Consider the following 19749-nt stretch of genomic DNA (forward strand, 5'->3'; position numbering starts at 1 on the left):
ACATCACACCCCACCTGAGAGACCTGTACTGGCTCCCCGTCAACAAGAGGATCACCTTCAAACTCCTCACCCATGCACACAAGGCACACCATAACACCGGACCTACATACCTCAACAGACGACTCCGCTTCTACACCGCCAAACTCCAGCTCCGCTCCGCCGACCTCGCCCTCGCCACCCTCCGCATGCTCCACAAGATCTACAGGTGGATCCCCACTGAAACAAGAAGAATGATCACCCAGGCCCTTGTCAGCAGCAGGTTGGACTACAGAAACGTCCTCTACGCAGGAGCCGCGGCCAAACTCCTGAAACAACTTCAACGCATTCAAAACGCCTCTGCTTGCCTGATCCTCGACATTCCTCGCGCAGCTACATCACACCCCACCTGAGAGACCTGTACTGGCTCCCCGTCAACAAGAGGATCGCCTTCAAACTCCTCACCCACGCACACAAGGCACTCTATAACACCAGACCTGCATACCTCAACAGACGACTCAGCTTCTACTCCCCCAACCGCCAGCTCCGCTTTGCCGACCTCACCCTCACCACCGTCCCGCATCCTAAGAACGACCTCTGGCAGCAGATCGTTCTTCCACCTCGCCGCCAAGACCTGGAACACCCTCCTCATCCCCCTACAGCAGATCCAGGACCTACTAACCTTCAGAAGACTGCTCAAGGCCTGGCTATACGAGCAGTAGCGGCATCCCCCTCCCCCCCAGAGCCTTGAGACCCTCACCGGTGAGTAGTGCGCTTTACAAATGTTCTGATTGATTGATTGATTAATTGATACTACACTACCACACATGAAGCATACTACACTACACCACACATGAACCAAACTACAAACATGACACATACTACACTACACCACACAAACTACGCAACCACACATTACACATACTACACTACATCACATTACCATAAATGCTAACTGCACCCCACTACCACACATGAGGCAAACTACACTACACTACCACACATGAAGAATACTAGACTACATTATACACCGAGAAGAAGTGAGAAGTATTTGATATGGGTATATTCTAGTCTTCCCAGTTTCGCTACACAATAAACACAATGAGAGGGAATCCAGTTATCTTACAACAGTGTCTATCCTGCCTCTATCTGAGACCAGTGAGCGTAATGCACCCAGGTAAATTGGTGCTCGCTTCACAATTTTCTCAGACAGTCAAACATGTATATATTACCTACTGGCGGTCGCCAGTAGGTGGTTATAGTTAGAACCTAGTTTTCATAGGAAAAGCATTTTTTGATTTGCTAATAACTTTGGTGTCGTTTGACGAATCTTCGCGAAATTCTCCCCAAAAAGGTCTATCCAAGTCAGCTCCTATCCTGAAAGTTTGGGTGTGATTCTTCAAGCGGGGGCTGAGAAAAAAAGGGGGTCCCAAAACGCGGTTTTTCCATGTTAATTTCCACAACATAGGACATTTTGAGATGGGCTACAGCCAGAACTGCTGAACGGAATTACCCCAAATTTGGCAAGCTTGCTTCAGAAAGCGACCTTCTTTTAAATGGTGTGAATTCTTTCAGTAGTTTTTGAGAAAGAAGAGCACCAGCACTTCTTTAATGTGAAAGGAAGAGCACCAGCACTTCTACAATGTAAAAGGAAGAGCACCAGCACTTCTTTATTGTGAAAAGAAGAGCACCAGCATTTCTATAATGTGATAAGAAGCACATCAGCACTTTAATGTGAAAGAAATAGCACTAGCACTTGTCAGAAGGTTGCTCTATTTATAATAGGGGAGCAAAGAGCTACTCAGGGATAGTAAGTAACTACACTAGCAATAGACAGCACTAGAGAGCACACTGTACTAGATGGTGCAGTGTAGCAGACAGCTTCCATAAGGTACACTGTTCTAGTCAGTACACTGCATTAGGTATCTCCCTTTACTAAACTGTATAGTGTACTGCACAGCACTATGCACAAGAGAGCACACAGTACAAGGCTGTACACTTTACTAGATGGTTGTCTACATGAGACAGCACAGTGCACTAGACAGGACAATGTACTTGCCAGTATACTGTACTATAGGGTGCAATACACTAGAGAGCACATTATAGTAGATGTAAAATTACACTGCACACTGCACTAGGCAGCATATTTTACTAAACAGTCCACTGCATACTATAGCAAAGTACACCAGACAGCGCACTGCATTAACCAGAGCAGACCAACAGGAAGGACACTGTAAGGTACAGCACATCGCATTATGCAGTACATTAGACTGCACACTGTACAAGGTAATACACAAGGCTGCAGAGCAAATCACAGTAAATTACTAGACTCGCTGTACTTTAGTGTGCACAGCACTAGTGAGCCTGCTATGCTGGATGGCACTCTGCGTCATATAATACATTGAAATGGACAGCATACGGTGCTAGACAACAAACAGCACGTAACAGAAGACAATTCTAAATTTTAGTAACAGACAACTAAATACTCTAGACAGCATAAAAAGCTAGGAAGTTAGTACGGCACAGTGTAATAGAAGGTACAATGTACCAGAGAGCTAACTGTACTAGAAGGCACTATGCACTAGACCACACTTTTCACGAGAGAGAACAGTGTACTAGAAGGTGCACTGTGCTAAAAGGGACATTGCTCTAGGCAGCACAGTGCAACAGACACAATAATGTTCTAGATGGCACATGGTACCGAAAGCCACACTGTAATCCACAGCACACTGTAGTAGACAGAATATGCACTAGTGACCCTAAAAAACCTGATGGTATACTGTACTGGGCAGGGATCACACAGTAATAGATAGAACTCTGCACTGGAAGGCACAGTGCACTATTTGGCACACTGTCCTAGATAAAATACTGTGGTACACTGTTCTAGCTGATACACTATACTGGATGGCATACTGTATTAAACTGCACTCTGCACTAAGCATCAAACTGTACTAAAATGCTCACTGATGGTGCAGTGAACTAGACAGAACAACTCACATGCCAGAAGTCTGTACTAGACAGTAATCTGTGCTGCAAAGCATACCATATTAGACATGGTGTGTAGTACACTGGGTACACTGCACTTAACAGCACACTGCCCGCCCTAGACAGCACAATACATTACACAGAACACCACACTGCACAACGCACGATAGAGAACACTACATCAGACATTGTGAAACAGTCTATACAACAAAGTCTTTAACACACAGTGCCTTTACCTTGCATGCCTATACCATACAGGTACTTATGCCTTTACCACACAGGCTTTATCACACATGCCTTTACCAGACAGGTATTTGCGCCTTTTCCAAGCAAGCCTTTAAAACTCACATATTTGTTCGCCTTTACCACACAGATATATGTGCCTTTACCAAGAATGCCTTTACCACACATATATTTGTACCTAAACCACACATGGTTTCACCATGCAAGTATTTGTGTCTTTACCACACAGATTTTACCATGCATACCTTTGTCACACAGGTATTTGTGCCTTTTCCACGCATGTGTTTACCACACAGGTATGTGTGCATTTACCACACAGCCTTTAGCATGCATGCCTTTACCACACAGGTATGTTTGCCTTTACCACACAGCCTTTAGCACGCATGTATTTGTGCCTTTACCATGCATGCCTTTACCAGTCAGGTATTTGTGCCTTTTCCATGCATGCCTTTACCACTCAGGCATCTGTGCCTTTACCACTCAGGTATGTGTGCCTTTACCACAAAGGTATGTGTGCCTTTACCAAACAACCTTTAGCACGCACGTCTTTACCACTCAGGTATCTGTGCCTTTACCACACAGGTATGTGTGCCTTTACCACACAAGTATGTGTGCCTTTACCTCATAGCCTTTAGCACACATGCCTTTACCACACAGGTATTTGTGCCTCTACCACACAGCCTTTAGCACGCATGCCTTTACCACACAGGTATGTGTGCCTTTACCAAACAACCTTTAGCACGCACGTCTTTACCACTCAGGTATCTGTGCCTTTACCACACAGGTATGTGTGCCTTTACCACACAAGTATGTGTGCCTTTACCTCATAGCCTTTAGCACACATGCCTTTACCACAAAGGTATTTGTGCCTCTACCACACAGCCTTTAGCACGCATGCCTTTACCACACAGGTATGTGTGCCTTTACCACCCAACCTTTAGCACGCATGCCTTTACCACACATGTATTTGTGCCTTTACCACACTGCCTTTAGCATGCATGCCTTTACCACACAGGTATGTGTGCCTTTACCACACAGCCTTTACCACGCATGCCTTTACCACACAGGTATGTGTGCCTTTACCACACAGCCTTTAGCATGCATGCCTTTACCACACAGGTATCTGTGCCTTTACCACACAGGTATGTGTGTCTTTACCACACAGGTATGTGTGCCTTTACCACACAGCTTTTAGCACACATGCCTTTACCACACAGGTATGTGTGCCTTTACCACATAGCCTTTAGCACGCATGCCTTTACCACACAGGTATTTGTGCCTTTACCACACAGCCTTTAGCACGCATGCCTTTACCACACAGGTATCTGTGACTTTACCACAAAGGTATGTGTGCCTTTACCAAACAACCTATAGCACGCACGTCTTTACCACTCAGGTATCTGTGCCTTTACCACACAGGTATGTATGCCTTTACCACACAAGTATGTGTGCCTTTACCTCATAGCCTTTAGCACACATGGCTTTACCACACAGGTATTTGTGCCTTTACCACACAACCTTTAGCACACATGCCTTTACCACACATGTATTTGTGCCTTTACCACACTGCCTTTAGCACGCATGCCTTTACCACACAGGTATGTGTGCCTTTACCACACAGCCTTTACCACACAGGTATTTGTGCCTTTGCCACACAGCCTTTAGCACCCATGCCTTTCTCACACAGGTATGTGTGCCTTTACCACACAGCCTTTAGCACGCATGCCTTTACCACACAGGTATCTGTGCCTTTACCACACAGGTATGTGCGCCTTTACCACACAGCTTTTAGCACACATGTCTTTAACACACAGGTATTTGTGCCTTTACCACACAGCCTTTAGCACGCATGCCTTTACCACACAGGTATTTGTGCCTTTACCACACAGCCTTTAGCACGCATGCCTTTACCACACAGGTATCTGTGACTTTACCACACAGGTATGTGTGCATTTATCACACAGGTATGTGTGCCTTTACCACACAGCCTTTAGCACGCATGCCTTTACCACCCAGGTATTTGTGCCTTTACCACACAGCCTTTAGCACGCATGCTTTACCACACAGGTATTTGTGCCTGTACCACACTGCCTTTAGCACTCATGCCTTTACCACCCAGGTATTTGTGCCTTTACCACACAGCCGTTAGCATGGAAGCCTTTACCACACAGGTATGTGTGCCTTTACCACACAGCCTTTAGCACGCATGCCTTTACCACACAGGTATGTGTGCCTTTACCACACAGCCATTAGCACGCATGCCTTTACCACACAGGTATTTGTGCCTTTACCACACATCCTTTACCATGCATGCTTTTACCAATCAGGTATTTGTGCCTTTTCCACGTATGCCTTTACCACACAGGTATGTGTGCCTTTGCCACACAGCCTTTAGCACCCATGCCTTTCTCACACAGGTATGTGTGCCTTTGCCACACAGCCTTTACCATGCATGCCTTTACCAATCAGGTATTTGTGCCTTTATCAATCATGCCTTTACCACACAGGTATTTGTGCTTTTACCACACATGCCTTTACCACACAGGTATTTGTGCATTCCTAAGAAAGAGCAAATTTAGTTAGTGCCTATTTAGGAAGAGTTTGAGGGTCATGAGGCAAACAGAAACACTGAGACAGAATATATTCATGAACTCTCAAGACACATCATAAAACTCCTGATTCCAAATTAGGTTTCAACATAGATTTAATTGAAGATTGCATTTCTGTGTGAATCATTATTACAAGGCACACATTTCACCAGATCATCCCTCATGGAATTTGTACCACAAACATTAAGGGAGAGAAGAAAAATTAAGAGAAAGAGAGGGAGAGAGAAACAGAGACAGAGGTGAGTATAGATGTGCGTCGTGTGGTTGGGTGAACGTTAGCAAAAGAGGCGATGTTAGTAAATGTGTGCATGCGCTAGGTTGGTGTAGTTGCATGCGCTAGGTCAGTATAGACGCACTAGAGAACATAGAATGTGTTATGCAAACCGTGCAAAATGCAGCCGCTAGGTTTCTACTAGGAATCCCTAAATTCCAGTGAGAAGTCGCATTAAGTTCAAGGCCCTCTGCAGCACCCACAAGGCTCTGCACAGCACTTTGAGTTCCTGAAGCACAGCTTCGAGTGGTGTAAACCCATCAGACTTCTACGCTCAAGGAACTGGTGGTTCCCTGATTCCATAAGTTGAACTGGGGAGGCAGACGTTTTTTCACAGGAACAACCAAGCTCTGGAACATTCTTCCTCCCTACATTAGAGCCCTGCCTATTCTGCTATTGTTTAGAAAGGATCTAAAGACATGGCTGTTTAATAATTAAGGTTTTGTTAATTGTACTCTATAGTAGTCAGCGCCAAGACAGCAAATGGTATATGAGCGCTCTATAAAATCCATTAACATAACATAACATGCAGCAAATACAGATTTCTGAGGTAACTTCCCATTCAAACGTGAAAGTCTTAAAATACTGCAATCATGGAGTTGCCTGCAGTTTTCCATCCTAGCTGTGTCATTAATGTCGTGTTTGAAATTACTGCATCTGTATTTCCGAAAAAAATTGCATGAATGTCTAAGGGGGAACAACAATTTAAACTCATGAAGTGCTGCAGCACCTATAGAGAATGGGTAAAAGTAACATCCTAGAAAAAGCTGAACAAGACAAAGGTTGCAGACACAAATCAAGCAATTGTTCCCTGACTCAAGTGAACATTACCCTTAAATACCATACCATAGCACCATAACATTCCATCCCATCTCATCAAATCCCATACAGACCATAACATCCCATACCATAACAAACCACAATATCATACAATATCCTACCATCTCATACCATAAAAGTCATACCATTTTACACCACACCTCACGATTTTCATGAAAAGTAATATACACAGCTAATCATCACAGTGATATTTACCTTTATAACTCTTCACAGCCTCTGGGCTCTGAATCTCCACATTATTACACCTGTAAAAACACACATATAATCTTTGTATTAAAGAGCAATGACAGCAACAGGAACAGAGGATGAACATCACATAAGACCTGTATTTGCAATAAGGTTCAGTATTAAGAGCAGCACCAGCGGACTAGAGCTCAGTGCGAGTTACTGTTCATACACAACAGACAAAGCTCTAACGATATCCAAAAGGACCTTTAATATCTTATGCCAGATGTGGGTGTTCTAAGGCAGAGAGCTCAATGAGACCACCATGCATCATGTGATGACACAAAGCACCATGGTGTGGGTCTTCTAGGAGCAGAGCTTAGGTCAGTGAGAGGGGGGCAGACTAACAGGTGACGTCGCTCCTGGGGTAGTCTCGAGTATATATTTGATAAATACTTTCCGAACTGAGGTCCATGTGTATTCCTGTCAGCACCCACAACACAACACTTCCACACCCAATCCCCGCCCGTGTGAACCTTGACACTATTCCTCGACAACCTTGGACGGATTATGAAATAACCTCTGTTGCTGCAAAGTCCATCATCGCTGCTCTAGAACGTCAGAGCACAAACCCCTCTAACAATATATCCTCAAGTTCACAAGAGGGCTCAGTGAGGTAAGTGCTCACTGCTGGCATCTGTCTGACCTGTAAGACACAACTGTGAATTCCAGCAAGGCAAACTCATCCTTTCATCCTTCTCAGGGTGTTACATTACAGACCATCAAAGTGGGTACATTGTATGTTTCTACAGCGATAATGAATTCTCAAAAGCTTTGGGAGATCTCTGTCCCCTTATCCTCACTAGAGAAGCAGACAGGCACACAATCCCTGTCACTGGAATCACATTCATCACTGCTCTAGAACCTTGATGGGATGAGCATGCAATACCTATAACTTTAAACCCATTTATCGTTACTCTAGAACCATGGATCAATAAACACACAATCCCGGCCACTGTAAACCCCGTCTTCCCTGTTCTAGAACTTTTAATGGGATTAGTGCACCATACTACCTCTGGAGAGGGACATCATAACACTATATGCTGTAAACTCTAAGCATTTAGGATTCTTCTTTTCATGATTTGCTGAAACCGTCTGTGGCATCCATAGAATCTATCTGTGCATTTCTCTTATGGAGGATCCAAGATCAGCCTGGGGCTTCATCTTATTAATGATATATAATATTACTGTCTGGACTCCTTCTTTGTGTGTATAGTTGTGTGAAAAGGGATGTGTTAAATGAGAACCTCACAGTGCACTAAAAGTCCCCACGTACACGGGGCAGTGCATTCAAAGCCATGTACTCAATCCCAGGCTGCGGTTATTCTACACTTAAAATGCAACCATTGGATTAACTTTAATGGGTAACAAGTGGGGTGCAGTCCCTTGGGCTTTTATCTCCATGGTTTATCCAGTCAGAGTCCCCCAGCACCCACTGATTCTCCTCTGAAAACATGGTAACATTGGTTTACTTTACTTGTAAGTCCCTAGTAAATGGTACTACCTCTAGCCAGGGCCTGTAAATGAAATGCTCCTAGTGGGCAGCAGCACTCATTGTGCCACCCAGCAAAGGTATGCCTTTTAAAACGTGTCTCAGGCCTGCCACTGCTGTTTTAGATTAACATTTCAACCTGGAATATTAAACCTTGCTCCAGGCCTAACCCGTCCTTCTGAATATGTATAATGGCAGGTTGCATTGTATTTAAAAAGTAGGACATGTGTGTTTAAATTTCCGTGTCCTAGTAGTGAGGAACTTCTAAAGTAGTGTTTCACTGTGAATGAATGAATGAAAAGGCTCATATAGCTCAAGCTACTCAGAGTGTCCCAATGCTGACCCAGCAGGTAATCTCATAAGGAGAAAAAGCATTATGGGCCACATGTATCAAAACTCCATTTTGCATTTCGTAAATAGCAAATTCTAGGTAATCGCTATTTAAGGAATGCAAAATGGTATGTAAGAAAATAGCAATTACCTAATTGCGATTCCTAAAGATACTAAATCGTAATTAGGTAATTGCTATTAGGTAATAGTACTCCATTCATTCCTATGGGCCTGTAACGGGCGCGGGAGAAATGGGCAGGAGGCGTGTTCTTGTTAAAGTGGGGTTTAATGAGGCAAACAGGTAGTCAGTACAAGTCTTTCGAGCAGGGACTGTTCGACAGGAAGACCGGCTTCGATTACTCCTTCTACTTCTAGGCTTGATCTTCTCACTTCTCCGATGCCCGTCTGGGCTCCGTCGAGTCGGGGCTCCGTCTACTTCCGTCGTGCCTCTCGACAAAACAAAAACAGCAAGTCGTGAGGAAAGTGCTCAGAATATGTACAGCTGCTTCGGGAGAAAGGAGTGGGGGAGCAAAAACCCGTGACACACTCTCTAGACGTTCGGTATGTGAAGGGGGTCAGTGCTCAGGGATAGGGACACCGGGACAAGGGTATACCAAGGACTACTCGGTAGCACCGCCCGTACGTCCAACCCAGCCCCTGATCTTGCTCCGTACCTGGGCTAGCCACACACCTCCCCCGGGTGTGTGGCCGGGCGGCTCGTGGGGACGTTGGCCTCCTGGCTTAACCTCAGTCTCAGGCGCTGCTTCACCGCTGCTCTCTTCGTCCTCCGCTCTTCTCCACGTCTCCTCCGCACTCCAGCAACAGCTCCGCTCCTCTTCCTTCTTCCTCCCTGCTCCTTCGCTTCGGGTGAACAAGCACACCGGCCTGTCGGCGTCTTCCGCATTTGACGTACGAGCGTCCACCTCAAGCCCCGCCCATGCCTCATCAGACTGAAGATTAAAGGGCCAGCGCACATCGTCGTCCAGGGAGCCCTGTCCGTACTCGACCTCGGAAATGTCATTCTGTGAAGGGCAAGAAAGAAGGGGGGAAGGTGTTGAGAGCCTCTGGATGGTCCCCAAGTCCTGCTCTGGAGGGGTTAGTCTGTACACCCCGTTACACACCTCCCCGCTCACGTTCGGGGAGTGGATGACGAGAGAGAAAGTCTGCCCCTACGTTGTCAGAACCATTGCGATGGTGAACCGAAAAAACATAGGGTTGCAAGGACAAGAACCAGCGCATCACCCTGGCGTTATTGGACTTATTGTGGGCCATCCATAGTAAGGGGGCATGGTCCGTGTACAAGTCGAACGGGTGGCCCTCAAGGTAGTATGCAAGCTTGTCCACGGCCCATTTTATGGCCAGCACTCCTTCTCGATAGTCGCATACTTAAGTTCTCGAGGAAACAACTTACGACTTATGTACAGTATCGGGTGGTCCAGACCATCGGACCCCAGCTGGGAGAGCACCACCCGATCCCGTAGTCTGTGGCGTCAGTGTGCAAGGAGAAACGCTTTGTGAAGTCGGGTGATGAAAGGACCGGGGTAGAAGTCATGATATGCTTCAGCCGGTGGAAGGCGTTTTGCATAGCTTCAGTGGGGAGGATGGGAGTGGTGGATTTTCCCTGCTGTTTGAGGGTGTCGGTGAGGGGGACGGCTAAGTGGGTGAACTGGGGGATAAAGCGCCGGTAATACACGACTAAGCCAAGAAAGGCTCTCATCTCTCTCCGGGTGGTTGGAAACGGGGTGTCAGCGATGGCACGTATTTTTTTGATTTGAGGCTCGATGAAGCCATGTCCCAAAACGTAGCCCAGGTATTTCACCTTTTGGTAGGCCACCCTCGATTTCTTTGCATTCACCTTCAGACCAGCTTTCTCGAGAGCGTCAAATACAGTGTGAAGGTGGGTGAGATGCGTGGACCAGTCAGGGCTGTAGATGACGATGTCGTCCAAGTAGGCTGAGGCGAATCCGGTCAGGTTCTTCAATACCGTGTTCATTAGGCGTTGAAACGTAGCAGGTGCCCCGTGTAGCCCAAAAGGGAGGACGGTAAATTCGAAGTGTCCATCATCCGTGGAAAAAGCGGTCTTTCTTCGATACTCCTCCCTTAGAAGCACCTGCCAGTAGCCTTTGGTGAGGTCCAGGGTGGTAATATACTGTGCGTCGCCGAGTTTCTCAATAAGTTCATCCACTCGAGGTATGGGGTATGCGTCAAAGCTGGATATATCATTTAGTGCTCTGAAATCCATGCAAAAACGTTGTGTCCCGTCAGGTTTTGGGATCATGACTATGGGGCTCGACCAATCGCTCTTGGAGGGGCGGATGACCCCAAGGTCCAACGTGTCATGTACTTCTTTCCTTATGGCGGTTCTTCGGGCTTCTGGTATTTGATAGGGACCGATCCTGACTTTTTTTCCGGGTAGTGTATCGATACAGTGTTCTGCAAGTGTGGTCCTTCTGGGGATTTTGGAGAACAAGGAGTCGTGTTTCTTCAAGGTGTTTTGTAGCTCCAGTAGCTGTTGAAAGTTCAGCTCATCATTGAGCTCTAGTTGATCTCGTGTAGACGAACCCGCTGGGGGTTTCGAGACCAGGTTCACTCCAGACGGAAGGGGACCCAACCACTTTTTAAGCAGATTAATGTGGTAGGTCTGCTTCTTGGAAGGACTCATCTGTAATTTGTAACTTGTTCTACCAATCGTCTCAACCACTTTGTGAGGTCCAACCCATTCGGCTCGGAACTTCTGAGTGGAGGATGGTAGGAGAACCAAAGCCCAGTCGCCTTTCTGTAGGTGTCTCCACTTCTTTCCTCTGTCGTAGGCTAATTTCTGTCGCCTCTGACTGTCATCCAGGTGAGCATAGGCCAGGTCTCTTAGTTTGCCTAGTTTAGTTTTGAGGCTCTGGGCGTATTCCAATGTAGCGGTGGTCTCTTCGGGGATTTCATTCTCCCATGCCTCCTTGGTCATCTCCAGTAGGGACCGCGGCTGTCTGCCGTAGAGTAGTTTGAATGCTGATACTCCCGTGCTACTCTGGCGTTGGCCCCGGATAACGTACAGTGCTAGGGGCAATATCTGGTCCCACTCCGCCCCCCTAACTTCCAGCATCTTCCGGAGCGTTGTTTTCAGGGTGAGGTTATAGCGCTCGACCAAGCCATCGGTTTGCGGGTGGTATACCGCGGTACGAATCTGGTGTATGTTTAAAGTTTGACAGACCTCCTTCATGAGTTTGGAGATGAAGGGCGTGCCTTGGTCTGTCAGGATCACTTTGGGAAATCCCACTCGGCTAAACAACTCTATCATCTTATCAGCTACGTGTTTGGAGGTGGTAGCTGTTAAGGGGAATGCCTCCGGAAAACGCGTGGCATAATCAACGACCACCAGCACGTGTTGATATCCTTTCCTGGTTTTCGGGAGAGGCCCAATAAGGTCCATGCCCACCCTTTCGAAAGGTTTCCCTATAATGGGCAGGGGTTGTAAGGGAATTGACGGTGGTTTGGTCATGTTCTTTCTTTGGCATATTCTACACTCCTTGCAGTACACCGCAGTGTCCTTATAGATTCCGGGCCAATAAAAATGTTGGAGAATGGTCTGTGTTGTCTTCTCCGCTCCGGTATGGCCGGCAACCAGATGACTATGTGCGAAGAACAAAACTTGGTTTCGAAAGGAGACAGGGACCAAGAGCTGCGTTGGTTCGTCTTGCTTTCCTTGTCGGTATAGCAGGTCTTGTTGTATCAAGAACAGGGGTTACCTGGTAGGATCGTTGCCTTGGGCTTGGTGGGCTTGATCCCAGGCATTGAAGAGAGTAGGATCATTAGCCTGGGCAAATCGGAAACTCCTGTCCAATACCCAGGGTTCCGGGGACAGTAGGGCGGGGAACGGGTCTCTGGGCCGTGCTGGTCTGGGAGGGAGAACCGGGCCCTGTTCTATACTCTTTTTAAACATGTGCAGGAAACCTGGGTTGTCGGTCCCAATAATCAGGTCTTCAGGGAGTGAAGATAGGACCCCTACTCGTATTATGTGAGGATCCCCATGCATGGGTTGTATCGGGACGTTGGCTACGGGGTAGGGCTTAACGTCTCCGTGTACACACCTTATGTTCACTAGCTCGTGGTGTGCGTACTGAGACCTTCCCACATGCTGGGCCCGAATCACGGACTGTCTGCAGCCGGAGTCTAGGAGGGCCTGAACAGAAGAACCGTTCACCCTAACACTTAATCGGTACGTGCTCCCCATCTCAGCTGAATATAACACCACTTTGGGTAGGTACCCGACCTCCATAGACTCTTCTTGTTGTCGTCGTTTCGGGAAGAGCCTGGCAATGTGACCCCAGTTGCCGCAGTCGAAGCATTGTGGTCCTGGGGGCCCAGAGCCCTCTGGCCTCCAGGGGCGAGGCCGGGGTGGATCGGCAGGTCGTCGCTCCGGCTTGGGAACAGGTTTGGTGTTTTTTTCACTGTCCCAGCCGGGGTTCTTGGGCTGTGCCCGGGCGAAGGTGGCAGCCATATCAATAGCCTGTGCAGTGGTCAGGTTATGGTGTTGGCGCAGCCACCGTTGGGTGGCGTAGGGAAGAGCCTCGAGGTACTGCTCTAAATATATGCAGTCCATGATCTCCTCTTTGGAGCTGGTGGAGGGGGTGAGCCATTTATCAGCGGCCATTTTGAGTCTCACCAAAAGGGTTTTGGGGTTCTCTCCTGGGGCGCCCCGTTCCTTTCGAAATCTCAGTCTCTACGCCTCAGCGTCTAAACCTAGATGGTCCAGTATGATCCTTTTCACCTGGTTGCAAGGAATACAGTGGCAGTGCAACATCCAAGAGCAGTTGCGTTCCACAGGAGAAGAGTGGGCCATGTGTCCATGCTGTTACACTTCCACTCAGGAATCTCACTTCAATACTAAAATCTCGAGGAGTTACACGCATTCCATATTTTAAATCGCCCTCATAGATAAAAGCAGTAAATAGGTTTTTTTCTGACACACCTCTTTCTTGATCTCCCTTACCCTGCACCTTATAGGGTCACACCAGTCAAACAGCCAGGCTGCCTTTGGTCCTCCACACATTCAACCTTGTTCCTCTACATTTTCCTTGTGAACATGACTGGACCCTTAAATTATCAGTTCTCCAATCAGTGTTGAAACCATGTGAAATTATTTTATGTGTTCCACTGCCATCTTGGATTTTTTCATTAAGTGATCCAGAGGATGTGTATCTGTACAGGCTTTGAGGCGATTACATTGTAAGCTACACAACAGAATACATAATTGAGACTCATGATGTCTCATTAAGCTACATCAATAATGAGTTAGCAAGACCAGCCAGGAAACAAGCAGCACATATGTGAGTGTCACCTCATGATGAAGGTTTAGAAACTTATTTACCTGTTTAAGGACTGAAATGAGTCTTCTCCCACAGCAAAAAGACAGAACTCACACAGAAATAAAGGCTTCTAATTCACAGGCACTCCTTTTAGCTCGAAAACACTTTGACAGTCTACAAGTGCGCTGCAGCACTGCTTTATTTCTTACACCTGTCAAGGCACAATCCGACAGTTTTTAGGTCTCGGTAATAGACCGGAAGTCCGAGAATTAATGTCAGTAAGAGGGCTGCTTTATCCCTCCCTCTTTTTGGCTCTCCCTCCATTGGCTGGCTTCCTAAATGGAGGCCAGCCATTCGAGGAGACAGCTGTCCCTCCGAATAGGCTCCGTCTTTTTCGGATTTGGGGGCATCATTTTTGCTGTTCTTTAGCTCGTGACGTAGTCCGTCACTCAGGACAGCAAAACCACGCCCCCAAATCCGAAAAATAGCGGAAGCTCGAGTCCGCCATTTTCTCGCCGTCTAGCCTGCACCAACCCGTCCCCTGTGAGGTCGCCTCTTCAGTCACCTTGCAGCCCCCCTCTCAGCCCCTGCAGACTCCCACTTCCCTACTCCGTTTCGCTCACACCCGTCCTCCCAGTCCGTCCCCCCTCCCTCCGCCCGCAGCTCTCCTCTGTCCGGGTCCCCCCTCCCCCCCCCCTCCGCCCGCAGCTCTCCTCTGTCCGGGTTCCCCCCCCCCTCCGCCCGCAGCTCTCCTCTGTCCGGGTTCCCCCCCCCCCTCCCTCCGCCCGCAGCTCTCCTCTGTCCGGGTCCCCCCCCCCCCCTCCCTCCGCCCGCAGCTCTCCTCTGTCCGGCTCCCCCCCCTCCCTCCGCCCGCAGCTCTCCTCTGATCGGGTTCCCCCCTGTCCCTCCGCCCGCAGCTCACATTGACTCGGAAATTAGGAGTACAGTCTGTAGAAACGAAGAGCACGGAAATGTAGATTGTTTCTATACAAGGAATATGTAATTTTCCTCTTGATTTATTCATTTTTTACAGAAACGATTTTAGGAATTCTATTAATGCACATATTACTGCTTTGTTTAGTGTTGTTGACTCTAAAGCAAAGGCCTAGATTGTCCACTCAGAAGTGTAACTCAATTAGCTCGGGGACTACAGTGCAACATTGTCTTCGAAAGCTATGAATTTGGGGGATTCCGTTTGTCGCACGACAGTTAATGTGTGTGACGGCAGTTTTCTTGAACTAGCCAGCTTCATTTGGTTAAGCGATTTCATCAATAGGCTTGTGTTTGCTAATTGTGGTGCTACTAGTATATTGGAGGGGTTGTACCTCTGTTTTAGACAATATCTCTTTTTCTCGAAGCCTGTAGCTTCTCTACACAAAGCGTAATTCTGGAAACAGAGTTCCTTTGGTCGCCTCGCCCAGGCTTCCGTTGTCCCTCCAGAGTCCGCTTCCCAGAGACAGACAACTGTCAGTAAGGCCATAGCTCGCTCCCCACGCCCACCACAGTGAGTGGCCACAGACTACCTTGGAGTGCGCCAAACTCTAAACAGTTTCTTGCTCTTGAGGTCACAAATAACCTTAAATCTGCTCTAAACTGCCTTTCAGAAGTGGATAATATCGAGATCAGTATTTCTGCTTTTAAGTCAGTTTGTTGTTGTATCAAAATCCCTGCACTATATCTTGTGCGCACTCAGGGACTCCCCACGGCGGACTGATGCAGTCTCTTCCTCTGCAGACATGCGACTCTGTAAAGCCTCAATGGCCGGATCTATGGATCCTGGCGGGCGTCTGCTCTGTCAAATACCACTGAAAAGGAGAAGAGTGGAGTTACATAATGAAAAGCGGCAGCGCCTGCTCTCTGCTGCTAATTGAAAGACCTGTGAGGGCCTCTGGTCCACAGTACATTCCATGACGCCGAGTGTCAATCCAGCACTGAGGATGAGCAGCGCGTTATGAACGGCTCATTAACTCCCCAGATGTGCGCGAGGCCTGTTTCCGCACTTATCAAATGATGATGCTGGCAGATACAAAATGCCCCCTCCGGTAAATCCCAGCACGCCCAGTGTGCTAATGTTTATCAACGGAGAAATGACTGACAAATACTGGGACATGCATTTACCAACAAAAGCCCCACTCTGTTCCCTCATTTTATGGTGAAAACTGGTAATAGGTGCTGCTTAGTGCATCTGATAAATACCGTACGTCACAGTATTGTTCTTTGCCTAACATCGAGTCACCATAGTGAGGGCCTTCCGGGAATAACTACTGCTGTTTATGGCTGTGTGTGTGATGATACAGGCGAATCAGGCTCACAAGCAGAAAAATACAACTGCTTAAAAATGGTTCCAGAAGTGTTATTTACAGTGTTAAATAAGTAGAAAGTGTGTCATTAGCTATGTGGCCTCGACGAAAATAAGAGAAAACTGTTACACCACTTATAGTGAACAAGCAAAACACCATAAATATCAACAGCACTCTCATACTCCTCACAGAGTAACAGTCACACTCTGCTAGAAGCATTCTTACACCCATTACGTATTAGCAATCATCCAACCTGCAGTCACAGACAGCCAGAAGCAATCTCACACTGCCCACAGATCAGTAGTCACACACTTCCGACAGTACTCACCCCTTCACAGAGGAGCAGCAACTCTGAAAACTATTACATCCCTCATCCAGTAGCAGTCTCGCACTAGTGATAGCACTCTCACTAGTCTCACAAGCAAGCAGGAATGTCAATCGATCTGGCTAGTACTGCTTCAGTGATTGGTGAGTGTGTGTGTATGAGGTGTTGTGGATGGGTGTGAGAGTGAATGCAAGAATTAATAGGAGAATGAACAGTGCAAGGGAGAGTGACTGAGTTCAAGGAAGGATGTTTAAGTAACTGAATGGATGGAAGCATTCAGCCATTACCTCCTCGTCCTGGTCTCCCCGTCCCATTCCTGATACGTGAGCAGCTAGTCTGCTCTACAGAACCCCTACCTAGCTGAGCTGTTGGCACTTCCCCCTAGGACGACGTCACCATCACGTGACTACAAAGGGGGAAGTGCCGGAAGAATCATCCTGTTTTCTTTTTTCTGAGGTCTACGACCGCGTTCCTGGCTGAGCTGTTTCCTGGAGGCTTCCTTTTTCTCGGGTAAGTCTCCCTGCTGTTTATTTATTTAAATGCGGCGGCCTGCTCTAGCGGCCGCCTCTGGTTTGTTTTCTCTGCCGCTTCCCCCGAGCTACATTTGGCTTCCTTTATGTTTACATTGATTACACCTCATGGGGGCATTTTTTGTTGCTCACGGCTCGCGTTAGCGGCCGGCTTTGTTGTGGGGGCACTTTATTGCACGCGGCTCGCGTTAGCAGCCTTTCTGTGCTCTGTGCTTCGTGGTGCTCACCTGGCTTGGGTTGGCCTGCTCCAGCGGCCGTTCCTGGGCATTCTCCGGTCCGTTTTTCGCCCTGCTTTAGCGGGCAGGGGCTTTTTCATGGAGTTTGGTGTCTTGCATCATTTAAGGGGGCGATTTTGGCGGCTGGCTGGGCTTCTTATACTGGCCCAGTTTTTTTCCCCTCCCACAGGTGTTCGGGTCCTCGCCTATATATGGGGTCCTTTTTGGTATTTTCTTGTCCTTGTTTTTGCCTGTTGGGTGTATTGTTTGGACTTGTGCTTCTGCAATGGATTCCGAAGCTTCTTCTTCTGCGGCCCCTCTGGATGCCCTGCGCCTCATTATTAATGAGGCTGTGGCTGCTGCTTTCCTGGCTAGGGACGCGGCTGGGCCTCCTCCCAAGATGCCTCGTGTTTCTTTGGATGCACAAGTTGATCCTGTGGATGACTTTGGTCCTGAGAAGGATGAGGGTGTCCGTGGTCGTTTTGTTCAGGGTGCTGAGCTCTCTGACCTGTTTGCCCATGTGAGGTCCAACTTGGGTTTTTCTCCTCCGGCGGATGCTGTTGTTGAGGATGACTTTTTTACGCAGTATGTCCAGCCTGCTCCGGATTCTTTGCCCTGTGCATGGTGCTGTGCGTAATGTGCTGTCTCACGAATGGAAGGAGGTGGACAAGTCTTCTTTCCCTCGTTTCCTGTCCAGACGTTACCCTCTTGAGGGCTTTGCAGATGAGTTCCCTCAGGCTGTGAAAGTGGACAATTTGATGGCTGGCCTTTCCTCTCAGGGTTTGGTTGTTTCTGAGGACGCCCTTCCTGCGGACGCTGTGGATAAGCGTGTTGAAGGGGCGGTGAAGCGTTCCTATGCTGCTTCTAATTTCTCTGTCCGGGCGACTGCATATTCCAACTATATGGTTCAGTCGCTCCTTAAAGACTTCCAGTCTCTGTCTGTTCTGCTGAACGACGGCGAAGATGCCACTCCTCTTCTGTCTTTGATGGAGATGCAGGTGCGTTACCTGTCGGACATTTCCTTCGACAATTGGGGGCGGCGGCCGCCGCTTCTGGTGCTTCCATTGCTGCCCGGCGTCATATTTGGATGCGTTCCTGGAAGGCGGACTCTTCGCAGAAGTCGGTCCTCCTTAAGTTGCCTTTTGAAGGTTCTAAGGTGTTCGGTCCTCAGCTGGAGGGCATGGTCAAGCAGTTCGCGGAGAACCACAAGCTGGTGGCTCCGGTCCGGCCTCCTGCTCGGGGGCGTGGATTTGGTTATCGTCGCGCTTTTGGGCCTCCTGCTCGTGGCGCTTCTCAGCCCTTTTGAGGCAGGGGTCGTGGCCGGGGGGCCCCAGGAAGTGCCAAGCCCCGGGCCACTACCGGTGTTACCACCCCCGCTTCCTCCTCTTCGCAATGACTGTCTGCCTTTGACCATTGGTGGTCGACTCCAGTGCTTCCGCGCCCAGTGGTTGTCGGTTCCGGATGCCTGGGCGGTTCGGACTGTTTCGGAAGGGTGCCGGATAGAGTTTTCCTCTCCTCCTCCTCCGGGTTTTGTTCAGACTCCCCTGCCCCGTCTTCCTTTGTGAAGAGTGTCTTTGTTGGCAGGTGTTCGACTCCTGTTGGAGAAAAGGGCTATTGTGGAGGTTCCACCGCTGGAAAGGGGCGAGGGTTGCTACTCGATCCTCTTTCTGGTTTCCAAGAAGGACACTTCGGATCTTCGTCCTGTTCTGGATCTGAAGCGTGTCAACCGTTTCGTCGTCCATCGCCCTTTCAAGATGGTGACCCTCCAGTCCATCCTGCCTCTGGTCCTTCCGGGTGGCTTCCTGGCGTCGCTGGATTTGTTGAATGCGTACCTTCATGTTCCTGTCCATCCTGCCGACCAGCGGTTTCTGCGCTTTGCTGTGGGGACCCATCACTACCAGTTCCGGGTGCTGCCTTTCGGCCTGTCCTCTGCGCCCAGGGTATTCACCAAGCTCCTGGCCCCTCTGGTGGGTATTCTTCATTCCAGGGGGCTGCTGGTGTTTCCATACCTGGATGACTGGTTGATTGTCTCTCCCTCTTTTCCGCAGGCTCTGTCGGATGTGGCCCAGGTGTGTCATCTGCTGGGTTCCTTTGGGTTCCTTATCAACCAC

General features: G+C 48.4%; 1 protein-coding gene across 1 annotated transcript in view; it reads right to left on the reverse strand.

The window, feature by feature from the left end:
- The window catches only part of LOC147710199 (E3 ubiquitin-protein ligase TRIM39-like), a 128996-nt gene that overhangs the window by 3846 nt on the left and 105401 nt on the right, over positions 1–19749 (reverse strand). The window contains exon 4 of the mRNA XM_086919328.1: positions 7120–7169. Coding sequence (XP_086775454.1) covers positions 7120–7169 — 50 coding nt within the window. The remainder of the gene's footprint in view (positions 1–7119; positions 7170–19749) is intronic.

The sequence above is a fragment of the Lissotriton vulgaris genome, chromosome 5 (assembly GCF_964263255.1).
Source record: "Lissotriton vulgaris chromosome 5, aLisVul1.2, whole genome shotgun sequence".
Classification (NCBI taxonomy): domain Eukaryota; kingdom Metazoa; phylum Chordata; class Amphibia; order Caudata; family Salamandridae; genus Lissotriton; species Lissotriton vulgaris.